We start from the raw sequence: 19219 nt of genomic DNA, 5'->3' as shown, positions 1-19219 counted from the left end.
GTTCTGTCATCTGTGCTCATTGGTCATTTAATCTCTCAAATCTCAACTGTCTAGTCCATCATAACTGTCAAGTGTGAAGTCTGAAAACAACTGTTGTTGTAGTTGTTACTTATATTACAATAATCAATATCACTTCACTTTCAATAACTTAAGATTAATTAATTAGAACAATCTTTATCTTGGAATACACACTATCAATAAATAATTAAATTCCTCAGAATCGGGGAATAACTCACAAGAAGCATGGCCTCACAAGCTTTAGCTTCCCTTACTGCTACTTATACCGATTCTGAAGGCGAAGAAGATATGGAAGATGGACAGCAAACTCCCGAAAAAGATGCACCCAAAACAACACAATCCGAACCTGTTAGCCCCAAAACCGTCATTGATAGTAAACAAAGTTTATCTGCGCCATCCTCTCCCAAAAGAAGACTTGTTTCATATGTGGATGACACTGTGGTGTCAGATGAAGAACAAATGTCCCCTTCTGCAGAGGGACAGGATGACATGAGAAGATTATCTATGGAAACAGACACAGATGATGCAGTTCAACGATCAGATGCTGATGACTCTCAAGATGGGGTAATAATACCACCTGAGCCACCAGGTAAATGTCCAAAGGAGTTACAGGATTCCATTGCTAAATTCTATAACCGAATGCTCACTGAAGGATATGATATGAACAAAATAATTCAAGACAAAAAGAATTTTAGAAATCCTAGTATTTATGAAAAATTGATCCAGTTTTGTGATATTAATGAATTAGATACTAATTATCCACCTGAAATATATGATCCTTTAAAATGGGGTAAGGAGTCTTATTATGATGAATTAGCGAGAGTTCAGAAAATAGAAATGGAAAGAAGAGAAAAGGAAAAGAAAGAAAAATTATCAAAAATAGATTTTATATCTGGTAAGAAGACCGACAGTGATGAAGAGAAAAAAAGAAAGTCAAAATGGGATCAAGCAGCACCAAATGTTGGCTCAAAGCCAACAATTAAGCAGCCAGGTCTTCTTCAACAACCTCTCACAACCAATGTTACAGGAACAAAGGGTACAGTAATATCAGCATTTGGTTCAATATCTAAAAAACCAAAGATCTGACTTAATAATACTGAATAATTGTTAGCATACGTGAATGAGTATTAAAGATGAGTAAGCAATTAATACAAGCAATACTATTGTTGCCTGTATGCTTTGTTTACTTAATATAACCCTCTATTTTAATTTTCTATATTTATTATATTTTCTCTATTCAGTTTTTTTTTTTCAAATATATCTTGCTAATATACAAGTGTAAGTACAATATGTGGCTAGAAGTAGCATTAAGATAGTAGCATAAATATTTCTTGAATTAATTTTTATTAGGCATTTTACTGAAATCTTTACACTTTGGGATAAGAGCAAAGAGATATATATTCATAAGTTAAAATTTTAATCATTAAACAAACTATCTTACGTAGATACTACTGGAGATCAAATACTTCCCCTAAAATCTCCTGTGCATTCAGCTATGTAAATTTGTAGTTGTGACGAATATAGAGAATAAATATTGCACAAAATTATAATTGAATATAGTGTATGACGTCATTATTGCGATTGTAGTCTCGAATTGTAGGTGTCGCTACAAGCTTTCAAAGTTTCTTTACGATTTTAGGTTATAATATAATATATCTATCTGTGTTCCGACAATACTCTATTATCGTTGTTTTGGTTCTTTAATCTTTGCTTAATAGTTGATTCTTTGTTTATTAATTTGTCTTGTTTTGATTGCAGTGCTTACGAGTAGTAAAAATTAATAAAATTATTTAAAAAATGTCTGAAATACCAGAGAATAGCCCCTTACCTACGTGTAGTAAAGTTTCTATTTTATCAGAAAAGGATGATGGTCCTTCGCCTAAAAGGCGTAAGACTGCCTTTGACGAAGACCCGTCTGTTAAATTAGAACATAGATTGGGGGGTATATTGTGTTGCGCAGTTTGCTTGGACCTGCCTCCAGCCGCCGTATACCAGGTATTCCAAAACAGCTGATACTGATACATTGAAATTACATAAATCAGCTGTTTTCTTTTGATTAATTTATATTTTACCCAAACCAAATGTTTCTAATTCGTCATTACAATCGTTTAATTCACTTTTTAGGGTTTTATCTTATAAAATAATATTTGCTATAGTTATCACTTTAAATTTTATACTGTTATAATCAATCATGTAGCAAAATCATTTTCAAAAAATTGTCTTCAATGTTTTTTAAAACAACAAATATATATTCTTATTTCTGTATGTGATAATATTTTGTTATTTTGTAATAAGTGAATTACTGTGATGTAGTATAAGTTTTATATAGTCTAATTAAATATCATCTTTTAGACATATGTAGGATTTGTATGCGCTAATTGTTGTGTAATTTTAAATCAATAAAGAAATATTTTAAGATATAGGTCTTTATTTATTGAGCTACCTTATCCCCTCTTTCATAAATCCCCAATGACATGAAATTGATATAATTTGTTGAGATTGTTTTAGTATGTAATATCTTTTAGGTACATTCTTTTAAGTTTTGATAACATACTCATTAATTCTAAACAAGTTTTTTAATTACCATAAAATTGTCTTTAATAGACAGTTAAGTTCAACTGAACATTTAAGTTGTTGTACTTATTTGTGTTTTCAGGTTCATGGATGAGAGGGGCAGAGGTAGAACATATTATCATATCACTTAAGTTTTTGTGTCACACAACTACATTGTTTCTTTTTATTATTGGAAAATAATGTTTTTTTTTATTGTAACTTCAGTATTTAATAGTTGATGACGTTTATTTTGTGTACATACATTTACAACTCATAAACAGTGGACATCCTAACAATTACAATCCTTGCAGTGTAGCAACGGACACTTGATGTGTGCTCCATGTTTCACTCATCTACTGGCGGACGCGCAACTTCGTGACGAGTCAGCTACCTGCCCGAATTGCCGTGTTGAGATCTCCAAAACCTCAGCCTCCAGAAACCTAGCAGTTGAAAAAACTGTTTCTGAACTGCCATCTGAATGCAAATTTTGCACTCGTGTGTTCCCTAGGCATGCTTTGCAAAACCATGAAGACAAGATTTGTGAAGATAGGTAACTTATTGCTTATGCTGTAAATGTTAACTACTGTAATTTTATCAACTTGGATTCAAAAATTATTTCTTTGTTCTACTTCTTATTAATATATATTTTTAGCATAAGAATTCATATTAAATTTGTTGTCATACATGCAATTATTACTACTTGATTTAATACGACATAGCGGTCATTAAAACTCTGTCCCGCAGTGGAAACGAGTACAAGTTCTCTCAGTTATCTGTGGATGTAGCGTCGCCCGCGGCTGTGAGTGGTTTGGTTCGCATCGTGGTGTGGGTAGTCGGCCTCCTGCTGGCCTCCTTCAGGAGCCGACCGCTCGACGCGACGGCACACAAGCGGCGTAGGTATCGCAGGTGTGTGCCGCCGCTTTGTTCGTTCCTAACGTATCGTAAGTGCTTCGTAACAAACTGTGATGCGAGCCGACACTCCAGTACCGCAGGAGGCATTAATTCGGTAGTGACGTGGGATGCTGTGGCAGGCTGACGGGGTGTCTCTACGAGCGTATTGGGTGCGGATGGCGTGGGCCTGCGCACGAGGCCAGCGCACACGAGGCGGTCTGCGAGAGGCCGCAGCGATCGGCAGGGGACGTGCTGCCGGCGCTGGAGGAGCGCGAGGCGCGGGCTGCCGACCACACGCGCGTATACACGCAGATATTCGCCCTACTGTCCCTAGAGAAGATTACTTTTAATGGTAATCATCACTACTGATAGCGTTTTAAATTGAATTCGGGTGGCATATAATTATTTGGTTTGGTCCATTCAGTTGTTTTTCAGCATAAAAGCCAGATGTTCGAGTCGTCTTATAGCAATAATTTTTATAAGTTGAACATACACATGATGCTTTATTTTTTATATAAAGCTTTATAATCGTTAATAGTGAACCTTACCGCTCTCTAAGAGGGTAAGAGCTAATATGGCGGGGATAAACAGATTTGCAGCTGAAGCCGTACCGGACGGAAGAGTTCATGCATAAGTTGTACTACGAAACGTTGCGGTTCCCTTCATTCGGGCACCAATGGGTGGTGAAGGCTTTCATCAACAATAACCAGCCACACCCCACCCACACTGCGCATCGTGAGATAACATACCAGGTACACCGAACTATTAGATAATAGCAATTTCAATAAATTTATTTACATATTTCGAAATCTTATATACATAATTTGCTTTTGCTTCATGAAATTTCTCTGATTTAGCATTAGGCTATAGACCATAATTCCACCCCAGGATGGCATGTTACTGATTTTGAATTCTAGGCTGTACACCTATTAAATTCACACGGCGCCTGAAAAATAACCTTTATTATACCATACAACTGATATTGATAAGAAGTCGTTTCTAATTAGTTAATATATTTGTTTCTCTGTTATTTCCATATAAAAAGTATGGTAACCATTTACAAATACCACGTTATATTTACGGTTTCAAAGTGATATACTACTTATTTATTGTTTGTAATTTCGTCTTATTCACTTGAACAGCTAATCCTAAAGAGCAAGCCGCAATGTGAGCTCTCAGTGCAGTGGGTAGTAGCGAGGGGTCCCTTTGGTGAGGCGCGTCTGGCCCCTCGGGTGTCGTCGCACACCTTCCGCGGCGATGACGACCCTGCGCCTGCGCCTTTGCCCCTAGCTGACCCTGAGGACACCAACCGGTTGCTCTCCAACAAAGCCATACATTTTAGGTAACGACAAATGATCTCCTCTGTATATATTATGTACTGGTAACTTCGATTGTTCACTTGATTTCACTTCGAACTCTCGAAAAGGTAGAAATTACTCAGCTTTGGTTTGTGTGCCTTGTGAAATATTTAATTCAATAAAACGACAACTATAATGATAGACAACGCAGAGGCCATCCAGCCAATAGTATTTAAAATGTAATTAGTTCTGTTATTTTATTAAGTACTAGTCACTGAGCAACAGAACAAACTTTAGTAAACAAATATGTTCATGATGCCCTCTTAGACAGATCCTATAAATTTCAAGATTACTGTCGACCTAAAGTGTTGTACCCCTGTATATAATAACTGCTGTCAACATAACATAAAAAACATTACGATCTCAAATACCACAAGTCAGAAGGTGAGAAGAGAAGGTGCTCTTTTCACACGGCGGCGTACAGATACCGGCAAACTTCTTGAGCATTAAAGAAGGGAGTGGGGGAAAGTATTTAGTATGCGCATCGTACACAGCGCGGGACACAAACGTCAACTGATTTACCAATCACGCGGCCGACACGTTACTGTCCCTCCCAGTGATACCTAAAAATCGCTTCTGCGCAGCAAGAACATTTGTTCAAGATGTTTGTCGGTATCTATATATTGTCCTAAATTATTTATTGAATTTTAATGTGTATATTTTTGTTTCAGACTTCTCATGTTTCTTACTAATAAGTAAGAGTGCAGATAGACAGTTTATGATGCGTTTTATTTTGCTTCATAACCAAAGATCACAAAATTGCATTTTATATTCAAAAATTCATATTAACCATACATTATTTTATTGGATTTTTAATGAATTATTTACATTACTGAACATGTGCTTTTTATCTTAATTTTATTGTTTTAATGCTATTGTAACAAACATGAGTTTAGGCTTAATTATATCGGAGTACAAATTGACTTTAGGGAGTGGTGGTAGTTAGGCAATTAGTTAATAGCTTTATATATTATGGGTTATATGTTTACCTGATTATATGATATGTGAAATTTCATGTATTTTAATGGAGGACTGATTCTATTTATGTTTTACCAGCCATATTATTAATATAATATTTGCGTTTGTAATAAAACACAATTTACAAATATTAAAATGTTTTATTTATACAATTATCATTACTATATTGGCCAATACACTTTTGTAGGGAGTTCATGCAACGTAAAAATAAGCACACTTCAGACTTATGACTTATATATGAGGAACAATTTTCATACTCATAGTATTTATTATAATCAATATGGATGAGAATATATAAGGAAAGATGAAACAATATAATATATAAGCAGCTATCAAACAAAAAAATATGGCCGCTTACGTGCCAATGTGAGTGTCTATGGGCGGCAATATCACTTAATATCAGGTGAGCCTCCTGCCCGTTCAAAAAATTCAAGTTACGCCTAGAAGCGCAAAATGATATTAAGAATTACTGCGTCGGCGACTGTAGACAACGAGCAGTTATTCGAATTATTTTTTACGCACGAAAGCCACAATCCTTATATATAAATTACAGTATTTTGTACCAGCTTTGCATGATTTCTTTTAAAAAATTGTGAGTTTATCGCTTGCAGGAGGCGAACTATGGTTTCGTCGTTGACATTTTATGTGTTTAATATACTGGATATTTACACGTTTTATAATAAGGTCTATATTAACACGGTACTACCTGTCGTTATACTGTTTTTATAGTCTAGATCTTAAACGTTGACTAACGTAATAAAAGTCCTAGTAGCATTATAGTTTATTTGGGAAAATAACTAGTATGGTCTATGTCTATGTGCATGCAACTTATCGTTTTTGTGCACATGCGTGACGTCACGTTCGTGTGATTGCTCTTCATTCCATACGCTGATTAGTCCCGACTCACCTGCTGTTATTAAGAGGTTGTTCTGAAAAGAAAGTCTTGATGATAATGATGTAATTATGATGTTAATAGAAATATTGTATATTTATCAAAAAAATTGTATGAAATAGGTGGGCAAACGTGCCTGCGGGTCAGGGATAAAAGATAACAAGCTCATTGACACCATTAGTGGATTGTCAGCCATTGAGAGAGGAGTAACCTCATTTTCAACCAACTTATATAAGGCAAATCCAGTATGATTATTTTATTGTCTTTTGTTAACATAGCTTTTACACATTAAGAAAAACACTTTTTGAACGGAGTGAAGCCATGTATTATTATTAAAAACTTATGATTATTACCGTGAAACGTCGGAAAACATTTAAAATTATGTAAATAATTATAAGTTTTTAATAATAATACATAGCTTCAATCCGTCCAAAAAGTGTTTTTCTTAACATATATTTTTGTTCAAATATTTTTCCAATTCATAATTTTAATGGTAGACTATAAAAAATTAAATACATTAAAATATTATATTACAAGTGTTATTTATGGGACTCACATGTGTATCAAAGTGGCAGCATCTAACAATTTGCTTGTTGTTGACAAAGTCTGTGCTAGGCGTTAAGCGTTTGTCACCGATACTAAGTGACCTCAGAGTGTTGCTGCAAAAACAATTATATATTAATTTCTTTTAGAAGAATGAAAGATGCCTGCAATTTTCATATCTAAAATTGTGACACTCTTTAGTATAAAATTAAGATGCAATTACAGTGTAATATTACTGCAAACTCTCAAAAATCTTCGAAAATGCTCAACTACTTGGTTTGCCTTGTTGCCCATACAATGTAACATTCTTTCTAGTTTCCACCAACCACCACTCAAATACCCCAACTCTATAATACCATAAATTCCATCAGCATATAAAGTAAAAACTGTATCATAGTAAATATTTGAAATTACCCATTTCCACCATGAGAGCCAGCCAGCAGCCAGTTATTATTGTCAGGACCAGGGAACATGTTTACCACATAACAATCGTCATCTCTGCTCCTCTAAAATGTATGTACATTTAAATTTAAATTTCTATATACATTAGACTTTTGTTAAATGTTGATGTAATAATTATGTAGTTTTAGTAATGGCAAAAGAATTATTAAATTTATTTAATCACTCTCTATATTGTGAAAATCCTTAAACCTTACCTTTATACTCCTAGCAACTTTATCTCTACTATATTCTTTGATCATGTCACCAGTAGCTGTGTTCCATATCTGTAGGTCATCAGACTGTGTAACGCAGCCCAGTTGGTCGTCATTGAGCCAAGTAAGTTTCTCCACAGAGTTGCCAACATTCAGTGAGTAAAGCAGGGCACTGTCTTCTTCATGTTCCAACAGGTTAAATATATTGATAAGACCATCAGTAGCCCCAGATGTCAAAACTGTATTAGTATTTGGTTTAAATTTCACCTATAACATGTTTAATATTGTATTGTATTGTATTAATTTAATATTGAATGTCTCATGAATACCATGAGCAAATGGCTCATATATGTAGATAATTTTTTTTTTTTGTAAAACAATAATTTCAAATGTAATACTAGGCCAAACATCAGTGCTATTAATTCAATACGAAATAAATGATAAAAAAATGATTTTAATATGTTAAGCAAGTATACCTGAATGATGTCTTCAGTATGACTTTCCCAGTAAGCCCCCAAGGGTTTTGTTGTACGAGGATCCCAAAAAACAATATAAGACTCATCTTTTACAAGTTGACTGCCTGTACAAAACACATTTCCTTTGTCTGATACATCCATACACTCGTAGGGCCTGATTGGGGAGTCAGCATCTTCTGAAATTATTGTAATTCAATTTTAGTTAATAATCAAGGTATAATATTGACACAAATATAACTAAAACATAGGTTTTGTTTTACCTTTAAACTCCTGAACACATTCGCCATTCATTCGTATATCCCATAACTTAATGTAACCGTCTAGACCCGTAGAAAATAAAAGGCTTTCCTGCTTGGGATGAAAACAAACCTCAGTAATTTTTTTGTCATGGCCTTGTAAACGACTTACATGTTGTAATGATGAACTATTTAATTCATATACTTCTAATGTGTTATCTTCGAGACTTACTCCAACTTTTAATGCTCTGAAAGCAGAACAATTTGAAACTAAACTTGTAGTTAGAAAATTTTTCTAGTTTTTGTAGCTTAATTCTATCTCACCTACTGACACTGATTGTATCAACATATGTTGTTTTAAGTGTTACTGCTGTTTCTGTGAGTAAATGGTATTTTTTGCTGAACTGCTCCTCTATTTCTTCGGAAGGAATGATATCTCGATCATGTTCTAAGTTTTCGATTATATCGGTCATTTTGAGATTGTCTACGAAAGGCTTTCATAAATTTCTTTAGTATATCTACGGTAAAATTCACGTCCGTTGCTCAACACGTTTTAGATTTTTCCAAAAAAATAATAACAAACGAGCATGGCAATTGTGATGATTGCTGGTATATGTGTCATTGCCATGTGCCAGTGTTACTTAGTATCTGCTGTTAAGTAATATAGATCATTCAAATATTTGTGGATAGTCTGTAGATATAAGAAACAAAGCTACTATTATAAAATAAAACCAAACCATGCTATTTTTTTTCTGTGTCTGTTTATAATTCTTGATTATTGAAACCAATGCTTAATGTACAGGAACTCTTTCATATCAAATTATAAAATTAATTTAATAGTAGCCCACGATGCTAAATGCGGATTTACTCGAGCATCATAGATCTATTGGGTTGCGAAGCTCAGATAATAATAAGAAAAAAATGTTATATAATGTATACCTTTTCATCGTTATACATAGATTAGAAGCAACTATAGATTTTCAAACTTGTAAAAAACAACTGGACATACTCAAACGCGTCAGTTATTGATAACATCCATGTCCTACGTATTTTTAATCTGAATGTTTGCATGATGGGGGGTGGTCATACGTAAGGGTTAAAAATGAAAAAAGAAATTAATCGAGTGCACCAGATTTTAAAGGGGGTGTTGTGTTAAGTGAACTTAAAAAAAGCTCTCATCTAATAATCTAACGATTTGGATGCGACGCAAACTCTAGGTCATTAAAATGACCGCGATTTGAAATACTCAAGCGCGTCAGATTAAGATATAAATATGGTTAATTTTTATCTCGTAGATAATCTATGTCTCATAATCTGACGATAGTTTTTAAATCATTGTACTTAATTGATTGATAAGCTTTGGAAATAGCAAAAAGCGTATGTTGTTCAAATAGAACTTGTGTTTATTATATAATAATTTAAAAAAATGCTTAAAAAGAATAAAAATTAACCGGAAGACCCCCTACCGCTTTACTTCGACGGTATATTTATACATTTTTCTAAAGAATATAATGTAAATTTTATTAATTTTTGTAAAGTAGCTGCACAGTAGTTAATAGTACAATATACATATTTTATGTTAAAGTTGTTACTCATACTTACTATTTTTAAACTAATATAGGCATCACGCACCCCTACTATAAGTAGTAAAAAGGAAATGAAAGAAAACAAATCTTTATAAGGGATATAATTAAAGTACAGATTATATGTAAAAATAAATATCTACAATAATTTATTCAGTGTTTATTGTAATTGCGACGCACTCCCTTGGATCTCGGCCCGACTCTCTCAATGTCTCCAGCAGCCAGGCGTACGACAATGTTCTGAAGAGATAGCGGGCTGATAGCGCTGATCTCTGAAGACTGATCCGAAAATGCCCATCGGATATATTGTTCCATACGGACATGGTCTGTCATCAATCAGTGTATTTATGTAATCAAGTTGGTCATGGTAGAAATAAATATCGCGAAGCAATAATACTTACCAATTTCTGACTTGAATATTATACAATACTTATGTTATTTAGGTTTTTACTTATTTTTTTACTCTGAATGTTATATTTTTACATACCAATTAAAAATTTAATTACACACATTAGCTATAACATGTATACATTAATAGAATGCATAAAATAAAGTTTATATTTAAAAAAAATACATAACTAAATTATATTGCCTTACCAATAGCCGGGTCGACAATAGCAAAAGCCCGTTTCAGTGCATCGACTGTAACATTGCGTTGGGCACGGCGACCTCCTAACTCCGCCACAACCTCACGTATGTATTTGTCCTGCCCCAATTGACGCTGACGGAAAAGCTCTCGAGCTAACTCCACACGGTCGAAGCCTTCTTCGTTCTAAATTCAAATAGTTTGTAATGAGTTTGCCATATTCTTACGTAAATTCAATTGAAAATATAAGTTAAGCAATAGTATCTCGTCTTTAACTTTATGTTTTGATGCCGAAATAAGAATTATGTAAACTGCTAAAAAATATTAATGTTTATTAACTTGTAATTTCCTTGCTAAGAATGATATTTGAATCAAAAGTGCCGTTCACGACGATAATCTATTTATGTATAGATTTGATAGCAAAATTCAATTTTAATGCATATGCATACCTCGTAGAACAGTTTGTCCAAGTTTATTTCATTACAGTTCAGTTTGATTTTAAGTTGTTTCTTAACAACGTCAGTTAAATTTTTAATGTCAACTTCACTTTTTAGCGGGAATATCGACCGTGATACCCGCTCAAATTCTTCTATTGTTATAGTCTAGAACAGAACAACATTTTAAAAATTTATATCTATCTTTATTATATTAATAATTTAAAATATGATAAACTGGTCTTTATATTGTATCTTACGTTTCACGTTGTAAGAAATATACCACATTAAAACGCAATAATCAAAATTGTACAATGTGTTATGTACAGTTACCTCTCCATCTAACGCTTGGCGGCGTAGATGCTGTTGCAATTGATCCCATTGGCGGCGGAGACCCCAATACACTTGTTCGCTAAGTTGTCCATGCAATGCGCCCCACCATACACGCACCTATGTTATTAATAAATTTACCGGTCTTTTATTTTTTTCGAGATTTTCAGCGTACTCAATTACACGTTGTATATGTCCCACTAATGCCACAATAATAACTCCTCTCTAAGGCGAGAGGGAATGGTTTGTAGTCCTCACGCTAGCCCAATGCGTATTGCATTCATCCATAGAACATAATATCTCAATGCATTCATCATCTATTCGCTAGCTTTTCGGTGAAGGAAACGCGAGGAAAGCTTCATCCATTTACAATCAAATAAACTTTTTCGGCTCGGGGCCCGTGGCATTTTGCCAGCCCTGCCATCCTATTGTTACGCCACTGTATCTCAAGTTGATATTGTTTTTATCTCAGGTTAATAAAGTTTATTGCTCATTTTATTTTTTATGGATAAGGGGGTTTAATTTTAATTGTATTGTTATGAAAAGGTTATTAAAGTGTCACCTGTGGCTCGTCCAGCATACTCTCGGCGCCCGCGCATACATTGTACGCCCACTCTGCACGCACTGACGACTGTTGGTATCTGTTCGTTTGTCACCAAATAAAAAGTAATAATTTAATACCTATAAAACAAATGTTCATGATAATTGTTTAAAAACAATTTATTTGACATGACGTGTGGATATGAATGATTAATAATAATACTTTAGATTTTTTATAGGTATACCTAGGTACATAAAGATACCAGTGGCGCTACTACCTCCAAGTCTAATATGTATATCTTTTCCGTGATTATTTTTTCTTATAGCTAAGCAGGTGATCAGCCGTTTGTGTCTGACACACACCGTCGATTTTTATATCTAAGACATGTCAGTTTCCCTACGATGCTTTCCTTTAACAAGGCAGTGTACATTGCGCACATACAAAGAAAGATCCACAATAACAAAAATACACGTTGAATACCTCCTTCGTTTTTTTAAAGTCGGTTAATAAACACCTATAATAAGCCAAGTGCTAGCAATTACTTAAGAATATTTACTTCGTGACTATAAATACATTATTTTAAGGATCTATTACCTATCCTCAAAGTACTTGGTCACGAAATCCTGCAATGCCAGGTGAGGATGATGGGGTCGACCGCGCCAAACATCGTTAACCACGACGCGTACCTCGCGACGCGACAGTCGCAGATTGCGTACGCGCCCCGAGTATCGTAAGTATGGGGGGACAGCGGGGTCCGTGCCCTGTCATTTATTTGTGAGCAGTAATTACAAAACAATAATTAGGACTAACTTGTGTCTATAGATTCCTAAATTCGTGTAATAGACAACACCACATAACGCTTGTGCACGTATAACAAAAACGGCATAGGAAGAATTATTATTTACCTCCGCTTTATCGAAAAAAATATTTTATTTTATTAACATGTTTTACATATCTAAAGAACATACAGAATGTCAAGTTAATTTTGACTTGAACCTCGATATAGTATCTAAGTGTAGGAGATGTCGATTTTTTCTAAAGTAATTTTAATGTATTGTTTGTAACGAATAGGTCTGCGTAAGCCGAAAAACTCACCAGTCCATCGAAGTACTCCAAGTGTTCACTTTCGGCTGCTGGGCCCAACTCCTTAAGCAGTGCTCTTAATTTATCGCGGGACGACAAACCTTCGGTAAGCTGACACCATCTGGTGACATGATTCATTTTAACATATACGTAGTTTGGTCCCAAAGTTCTGTCACTGGCACATCATTTTTAAATTTCGCATTCATATTGCATTCTATTTTTGAATGTTTGACAATTTTTTTAAAACAAATAACAATCACATTCCGTAATTATTCATGATGAAGTGGACATTGAAAGCAAACCGAATAGCGTTGCACCGCTGTAGGCACTCGCCGAGTTTTCAAGTTGCTCAAAAATTTTAATACAACGCTTAGGTAACCTACCTATCAAAGGTAGGTATTGATAGGTACAATGAAGTATCCAGTGTTGAGGACAAGAACAGAACAGGCCGGCCACGCTCCGTAAGAACACCAGAAGTAATCAAAGCTATCAAGGCGCGGATAGCAAGAAATCCTGTCCGAAAACAGAAGTTGATGGCTTTGCAGTCGGGTGTCAGAAGGAAAACAGTAAAAAAGGTTTTTAATGAAGATCTTGGTCTACGAGCATACAAAAAAAGAAAGAGTGGACACTTGACGAATTCTCGTCTAAAAGCAAATAAGGCTTAAGAGATCGAGGGCGTTGTTAAAGCGGTACGTGGAAATACCGACACCGTGATATCCTCTTTACGGACGATATTGAAGAGAAGTACAATAAACAGAATGATAGAATGTACGCTAGCAGTTCAGAAGAAGCTGCAAATAAAGTTTCGAGGGTGTAACATGGACATCATCCATCATCAGTAATAGTCTGGTTGGGAGTGTCCTATTACGGGCCAACTGAGGTTCATTTTTGCGAAAAGGAGGTGAAAACCAGTGCAAAAGTGTACCAAGAGACGGTTTTGGATCGGCTTGTCAAATACCTGCCCAGGACGCTATTTGCGGGATTTCACTTCGTGTCCCAGCAGGACTATGCGCCTGCACACAAAGCCAAGACCACTCAAACCTGGTTTGAGCGTTACAACATCGACTAAATTAGACATAAGGATTGGCCTTCCTCCTTCTTTAGGCCCACTAATATTAGGTCCTTACATATGAAATTGGCGTTTTGTATGGGAGGAACAAAAAGTCGAATATTTTTAAATATAATATATTTAATTAATCAAAGTATGAACCATTGTTTTCTATGCACTTTTGCCATCTCATAGGTATTTCAATGATCCCTTTACTAAAAAAAAACAGTCTGACGGGAATCAATAAAATCTGTGAAGGCGATTTCCACTCCTTGCAAGAAGTTGACCAAATTTCGAAAAAAATGGTAATCTGTTGGAGCTAGGTCCGGGGAGTACGGAGGATGTCTTAGACATTCCAATTGAAGCTCTTCTAATTTGGTAGCCGTCTGTTGTGCAGTGTGTGGTCTAGCGTTGTCGTGAAGTAGCAGTGGCGTGGAGCGATTGACCAGCCTAGGTTGTTCAGCCGCTAGCTTTTCCATCATGGTTTGCAATTGTTGATAATAGACATCAGCCGTAATAGTCTGGCCAGATTAGAAAACTGCAATGAACAATACCGGCACTAGTCCACGAAACGCTTACAAGTAACTTTTTTGGGGTTAATTTTCGATTTGCCAGGATCCAACCATTGCGCTGAGCGCTTCCGATTATCGTAAAGAATCTATTTTTCATCACAGGTTATGATGCGGTTTACCTTCATTATTGTGCCGGTTCAGTAATGTAACGCAGCAGTCGACGCGGTTTGCTTCAGTCAATTCGTGAGGTACCCACCTTTCAAGCTTATTAATCATCCCAATTTGCTTCAAGTGAATTAAAACAGTTTTATCATTAACACCGCAGCCTGCAGCTAACTCGGACGTCATTTGCGATGGATCCGCTTCCACAATAGCCTTCAATACTTCATTATCAACTAGGGTCTCAGGCCGTCCACGGGGCTTGTACTGCAGGTCGAAATTTCCAGAACGAAAACTTTGGAACCAAAAACGAACTGTGTTTTCTTTTGCAACATGACCGCCATACACATCATTCACCCTTCGAGTCGTTTCCGCAGCACTAGTGCCACGGCGGAACTCGTACTCGTAAACAATGCGATACTTTAAGTTTTCCATTTTGTAAAATGAGTGACGCAAACAGAAAAAAACAGAAGAAAAAAACAAATGAATGACGGTCATCGAAGCACAAATACATGAGTAAATAGCTGTACCTAATTTGAATTTGAAATTCCTAACCAAAGGAGGAGGAGGAGGTATTTGAGGTCAAAGTGGCCAGTACGACAAAACGCCAATTTCATATGTAAGGAGCTAATATATTAGTGTAATATAAACATGACTACTGACAGATTGTATAATACAGAGTTGTAGGTTTAACCTTTTTTTGCCGCCGCCAATAAAGTCTGCGCAGAGATCCCAAGGGGGCCGCGGTGTGCCTGCCCGCTCTAGTTCTCGGCATCGCTCCCTGCATTCCATGAGTTCTTCCTCAATACTATTTTTATGCGCTATAATTTAGAAATCATACTTACATATGGGCTTCTTATGAAGCAAGTAAATATGAAAACATTGCTGAAATGCATACAAGGACCCCATAATAATTACAAGCAATGCTTGCTTTACAAATAACTGTAAATTAATAATAATGTCAGAAAACACATACCTGTTGAGCTTACGATACAGTTTACGAATAAAGAAAAAGATTTTTGACTGTAAAATTGTTTCCTTAGAACGAATAAATACAAGAATTTTAAGTTAACGCGTCTAGTAATCGCTGGGAAATAACGCGGCACAATCGTAAATAAGAGACATTTGAATCACCAGTGACTTTCCTGTAGGTGCTTTGCAGGTGTTCGTACTGGGCGAGCTGGTGCTGCACCTGTGTCTGTAACTCCTGGTGCTCGCCTTCCAAATGTTCGAAATCACGTCTTGGCACTGTTTCCGCGTATTCTTCTTTCATACTCTTCAACTCGCTTTGGGTTGACGATAACTGCTTGCTGTTTATTTTCAATATATTATAAATTTAAACAAGAAGCTTTTGGCATCAATGTCTTGATTCAATACTTGTTGTAAAAGTAATATCACTGCACCTTAAGCTATATTTTGACCTACTTCATAATTAGTGAGTCACTAAACATCTTTTACTACTTTGAGTTATCAAGTGAATAATTATATATTTCCGGTATCGGATGCTAGATTGGATTTCAATTACAATAAACCATAATTGTGAACGTACCGACATCTGTCAAGTGCAATTCTGAGTATGGTGGGGTCAGATCGGATGGCCATAGGTTGACTCATGCCATTATCTAACTCCTTTAGTTTCAGATGCAGTGATAAATTCTCAAAGTATAGGGTGTATCTAGCGTCGCGTTCACGCATTAAAGATAAATAGTCTGAAAAGTTCTCATCCTTTAACTGGAAGGAAATAGATTTAATTTAATTTTATGTTTAAGGTATAGAATTGTAGTATACATTACAGTAACACACATTTTTTATTTAAGTTGCAGTTAATTGAATTAATAACATTGTACAGCAAATGACTAATGTCATTAAATCTTCTTGATTTTCACATATAAGCAATAATAGAGTAAGACAACAATGTTACATAAAGCTGTATATTAAATTAATCATGAAATATAAACTATAATGCTATAATACATAACTCATCACCACACAGATATAATGAGGATAATAAGATGAAAGAAGTTGACAACACAAACATGTTTTAATCAGTATTAACAATGTGCTAATAACAAACCTTTCCATTATCTTTCTTTAATTTGGATATCTCAAAGCTCAAACTAAGATTTTCAGTTCTCAAGGCATCATTATCGATAAGTAATCGTTTTATTTTATCATCATTTTTCTTTTTATTTACCGAAACACCAAAAACTTTCTGCAAAAATAGCACCCTTAATACAGGCAATTGTATGTTTATTGTTCAAATAGGAACATTAAAAATTGGTGAGGTTAATTTCTCTTGCTTATCTTTAAGCCAAATATCACATTCTCGTCTAATATTTGCTATATCCTCACAGTAGGTCCTGCAGCAACCACCAATGAACTTAACATTTGTGTTCAACCAACTAGACACAAATGAGTGCAATGGTTGACATTGATCATCTGCCCATCCATGTCCGGGAATAAACTTTTCTCCTGAGTTTGGATATGTCACAATAGGTATGTCTACTTCCAGACTTGTTATCAAGTCACTAACAAGTTTTGGTGAGCAGCAATTAATGCCTACAGCTAGTATTTGAACAGGGTTTGCTTGCAGACAATTCATAACTACTTTAGAAAAATGTTCCCCATGTGCAATACTCATATTATCTTTACAGCAGAATGATATCCATCCTTTTGTCGCTGGATATTCTTTCAACATGTTAACAAGTACTAGAGCTTCTTTTTCACAAGGAATCGTCTCAAAAGCAATTAAATCTACACCAGATTCAACTAAAACATCTAATCTAGGTTTATGCCAGTTTTGAATATGTTTTTCGGAAATTGTTTTTATGTAATTTCCACTGTACTCTGATCCATCATTCAGAGATGCTCCAAACGGCCCGACAGAGCCTGCTATCAGAATATTACGTGGGGTTAAATCATTGGACTTGCACTCGTCTATGTATTCACTCCTCGCTTGCTGCGCTAAACGCACAGCATGTTTCATTAAAGATAATCCTTCATCCGATGATATTCCCAGGTGTTTCATAAAAGCTCCGACAGAAGCTTGATAAGTGTTAGTGGAAATAATATCTGAACCAGCTCGAATAAAGTCAAGATGAGTATCAACTATTTCTTGAGAATGAGTCTGTAGAAAGCGAGACGTCCATAGCGGATCTCCATCAGGAGAAACACCAATGTGCCGAGACAATTGCGACGAGAACCCTCCATCTAATACGTATATATTTTCTACGTTCTTTAGATTAATTTCAATCATCTTAAATAATTTAATAAATTTAAAAAAAACTGGTCTAATTCGAACTTCAATATGAAATTGAAACGTAAAACACCGCTTTATAGTACCTACTGTACAGTATATTAAATAAAAAGTTTAAAAATTTAATTTAATGGTGTAAGTTTACGTTTACGTGTACGTTTTTAAAGTAGTAACTACCAACAACTACCCATCCATTTTTAAAAATACAAATTATAAACAGTTTGTAAGTTCAATACCCTCATTGTGACAATTGACAATACTTATTACTCATATCTTTCGGGCTTTTATTGACTACTCTGTAAACGGATATCCTTGATTCTTAAACCGATAATAAATGTCAATACGTCGCAAATATAGATAGGCATATATAGTAGAGAATCGAGTGACTGTGTCAGTATTGAATATGTTATAATGATATAGATAGGCATTGTCTAACAAAGGACTGACTTCGATAAGAAACCTAACAACGAGACTTATTTTCATAAACACTTAATATTAATTATGGTACACTTGATAAAAAATTGATTTAATAAAACTTACATCTTGAGTGATGAGCTGTTTTATGCGATCATCACGAACGCCTAAAGAATTTTCATAAGAGTTTTGTATATCAAGTAATATTGGAGAATATGTAATTGAATTTTCAATCAGTTCTTTAAAGGCATCACGATATATCTAAAACAGTAATCTATGTTTAAATCGATTAAAAGTCCTTTAAAAGTAAACTGTAAACTTTTGCCATAATATTTAAAAAAAGAAAAAATGAAACTGTTAATTTTCTTCTTACTGCAAGAACTTCGTCAAAATATATTTGTTTCTTTTCTAACAACGTGGAATCAGTTTTCTTTAAAAGTTTTAACTTTCCAACTACTCTGCCTTCGATTTTTTTAACGTATTTTGGAGTATTTTTGTGCATCATAAAATAAAACTTTACACTGAGTTTAACAGAAGAATTTTGATTACGCCGTTTCTGCAGTGATTATCTTTTTGTCAAATACGTTTAAGTCATAATCTGATATCGTTGCAATTATTATCTATTTAATTCTAAAGAAGTAAATCTAATTAAATAACATGAAGAAAAAAGTAATG

General features: G+C 34.9%; 4 protein-coding genes across 7 annotated transcripts; 2 read left to right on the top strand and 2 right to left on the bottom strand.

Annotated features, from left to right (window-relative positions):
* Positions 1 to 55: 55 nt before the first annotated feature.
* LOC123716007 (SAP30-binding protein) lies at positions 56 to 1221 on the top strand. Its single transcript, XM_045671472.1, has one exon. It carries the CDS (start codon positions 244 to 246, stop codon positions 1102 to 1104), a length of 861 nt encoding a protein of 286 aa, XP_045527428.1. The 5' UTR covers positions 56 to 243; the 3' UTR covers positions 1105 to 1221.
* A 95-nt stretch (positions 1222 to 1316) lies between these two features.
* On the top strand, positions 1317 to 5926 carry LOC123716005 (cysteine and histidine-rich protein 1 homolog). Of its 3 annotated transcripts, none has more exons than XM_045671468.1 (7): positions 1317 to 2013; positions 2883 to 3121; positions 3316 to 3477; positions 3603 to 3814; positions 4054 to 4214; positions 4605 to 4804; positions 5492 to 5926. In XM_045671468.1, the coding sequence occupies exons 1-7, from the start codon at positions 1816 to 1818 to the stop codon at positions 5517 to 5519; spliced, it is 1200 nt and encodes a 399-aa protein (XP_045527424.1). In that variant the 5' UTR covers positions 1317 to 1815; the 3' UTR covers positions 5520 to 5926. The 3 variants fall into 3 exon arrangements, with proteins under 3 accessions (XP_045527424.1, XP_045527423.1, XP_045527425.1); XM_045671467.1 differs by having other exon boundaries at positions 3582 to 3814; XM_045671469.1 differs by lacking the exon at positions 3316 to 3477.
* Positions 5925 to 9214, bottom strand: LOC123716006 (WD repeat-containing protein 89). 2 transcript variants are annotated; one of them, XM_045671470.1, is made up of 7 exons: positions 8923 to 9214; positions 8623 to 8846; positions 8363 to 8538; positions 7890 to 8153; positions 7648 to 7739; positions 7247 to 7349; positions 5925 to 6727 (listed from the first exon to the last, which is right to left on the bottom strand). In XM_045671470.1, the coding sequence occupies exons 1-7, from the start codon at positions 9069 to 9071 to the stop codon at positions 6596 to 6598; spliced, it is 1140 nt and encodes a 379-aa protein (XP_045527426.1). In that variant the 5' UTR covers positions 9072 to 9214; the 3' UTR covers positions 5925 to 6595. The 2 variants fall into 2 exon arrangements, with proteins under 2 accessions (XP_045527426.1, XP_045527427.1); XM_045671471.1 differs by having other exon boundaries at positions 8363 to 8535.
* Positions 9215 to 10313: 1099 nt separating this feature from the next.
* LOC123716567 (translin-associated factor X-interacting protein 1-like) lies at positions 10314 to 18345 on the bottom strand. Its single transcript, XM_045672369.1, has 12 exons — positions 17202 to 18345; positions 16949 to 17090; positions 16424 to 16605; positions 16009 to 16184; positions 15569 to 15695; positions 13168 to 13276; positions 12667 to 12833; positions 12094 to 12172; positions 11535 to 11651; positions 11217 to 11369; positions 10779 to 10953; positions 10314 to 10507 (listed from the first exon to the last, which is right to left on the bottom strand). Exons 1-12 carry the CDS (start codon positions 18128 to 18130, stop codon positions 10335 to 10337), a joined length of 2529 nt encoding a protein of 842 aa, XP_045528325.1. The 5' UTR covers positions 18131 to 18345; the 3' UTR covers positions 10314 to 10334.
* Positions 18346 to 19219: the final 874 nt, after the last annotated feature.

This window comes from Pieris brassicae, chromosome 11, assembly GCF_905147105.1.
Source record: "Pieris brassicae chromosome 11, ilPieBrab1.1, whole genome shotgun sequence".
Taxonomy (NCBI): domain Eukaryota; kingdom Metazoa; phylum Arthropoda; class Insecta; order Lepidoptera; family Pieridae; genus Pieris; species Pieris brassicae.
Note: the sequence above shows the minus strand (reverse complement) of the source record. Positions and strands in the feature narration are given on the sequence as shown.

Bases quoted from the DNA above. Each gene is read 5' to 3' on its own strand.
- LOC123716007 (XM_045671472.1), top strand. From the start codon at position 244: ATGGCCTCACAAGCTTTAGCTTCCCTTACTGCTACTTATACCGATTCT.
- LOC123716005 (XM_045671467.1), top strand. From the start codon at position 1,816: ATGTCTGAAATACCAGAGAATAGCCCCTTACCTACGTGTAGTAAAGTT. The intron at 2,014-2,882 runs GTATTCCAAAAC...CAATCCTTGCAG, and splicing joins CTCCAGCCGCCGTATACCAG to TGTAGCAACGGACACTTGAT. The intron at 3,122-3,315 runs GTAACTTATTGC...TCTGTCCCGCAG, and splicing joins GACAAGATTTGTGAAGATAG to TGGAAACGAGTACAAGTTCT.
- LOC123716006 (XM_045671470.1), bottom strand. From the start codon at position 9,071: ATGACCGATATAATCGAAAACTTAGAACATGATCGAGATATCATTCCT. The intron at 8,847-8,922 runs GTGAGATAGAAT...TTCTGCTTTCAG, and splicing joins GATACAATCAGTGTCAGTAG to AGCATTAAAAGTTGGAGTAA. The intron at 6,728-7,246 runs GTGAGTCCCATA...CTTTCTTTTCAG, and splicing joins GCTGCCACTTTGATACACAT to AACAACCTCTTAATAACAGC.
- LOC123716567 (XM_045672369.1), bottom strand. From the start codon at position 18,130: ATGATTGAAATTAATCTAAAGAACGTAGAAAATATATACGTATTAGAT. The intron at 16,606-16,948 runs GTTTGTTATTAG...ATTTCCTTCCAG, and splicing joins TAAAGAAAGATAATGGAAAG to TTAAAGGATGAGAACTTTTC. The intron at 11,370-11,534 runs GTAACTGTACAT...GTTCTGTTCTAG, and splicing joins GCCAAGCGTTAGATGGAGAG to ACTATAACAATAGAAGAATT.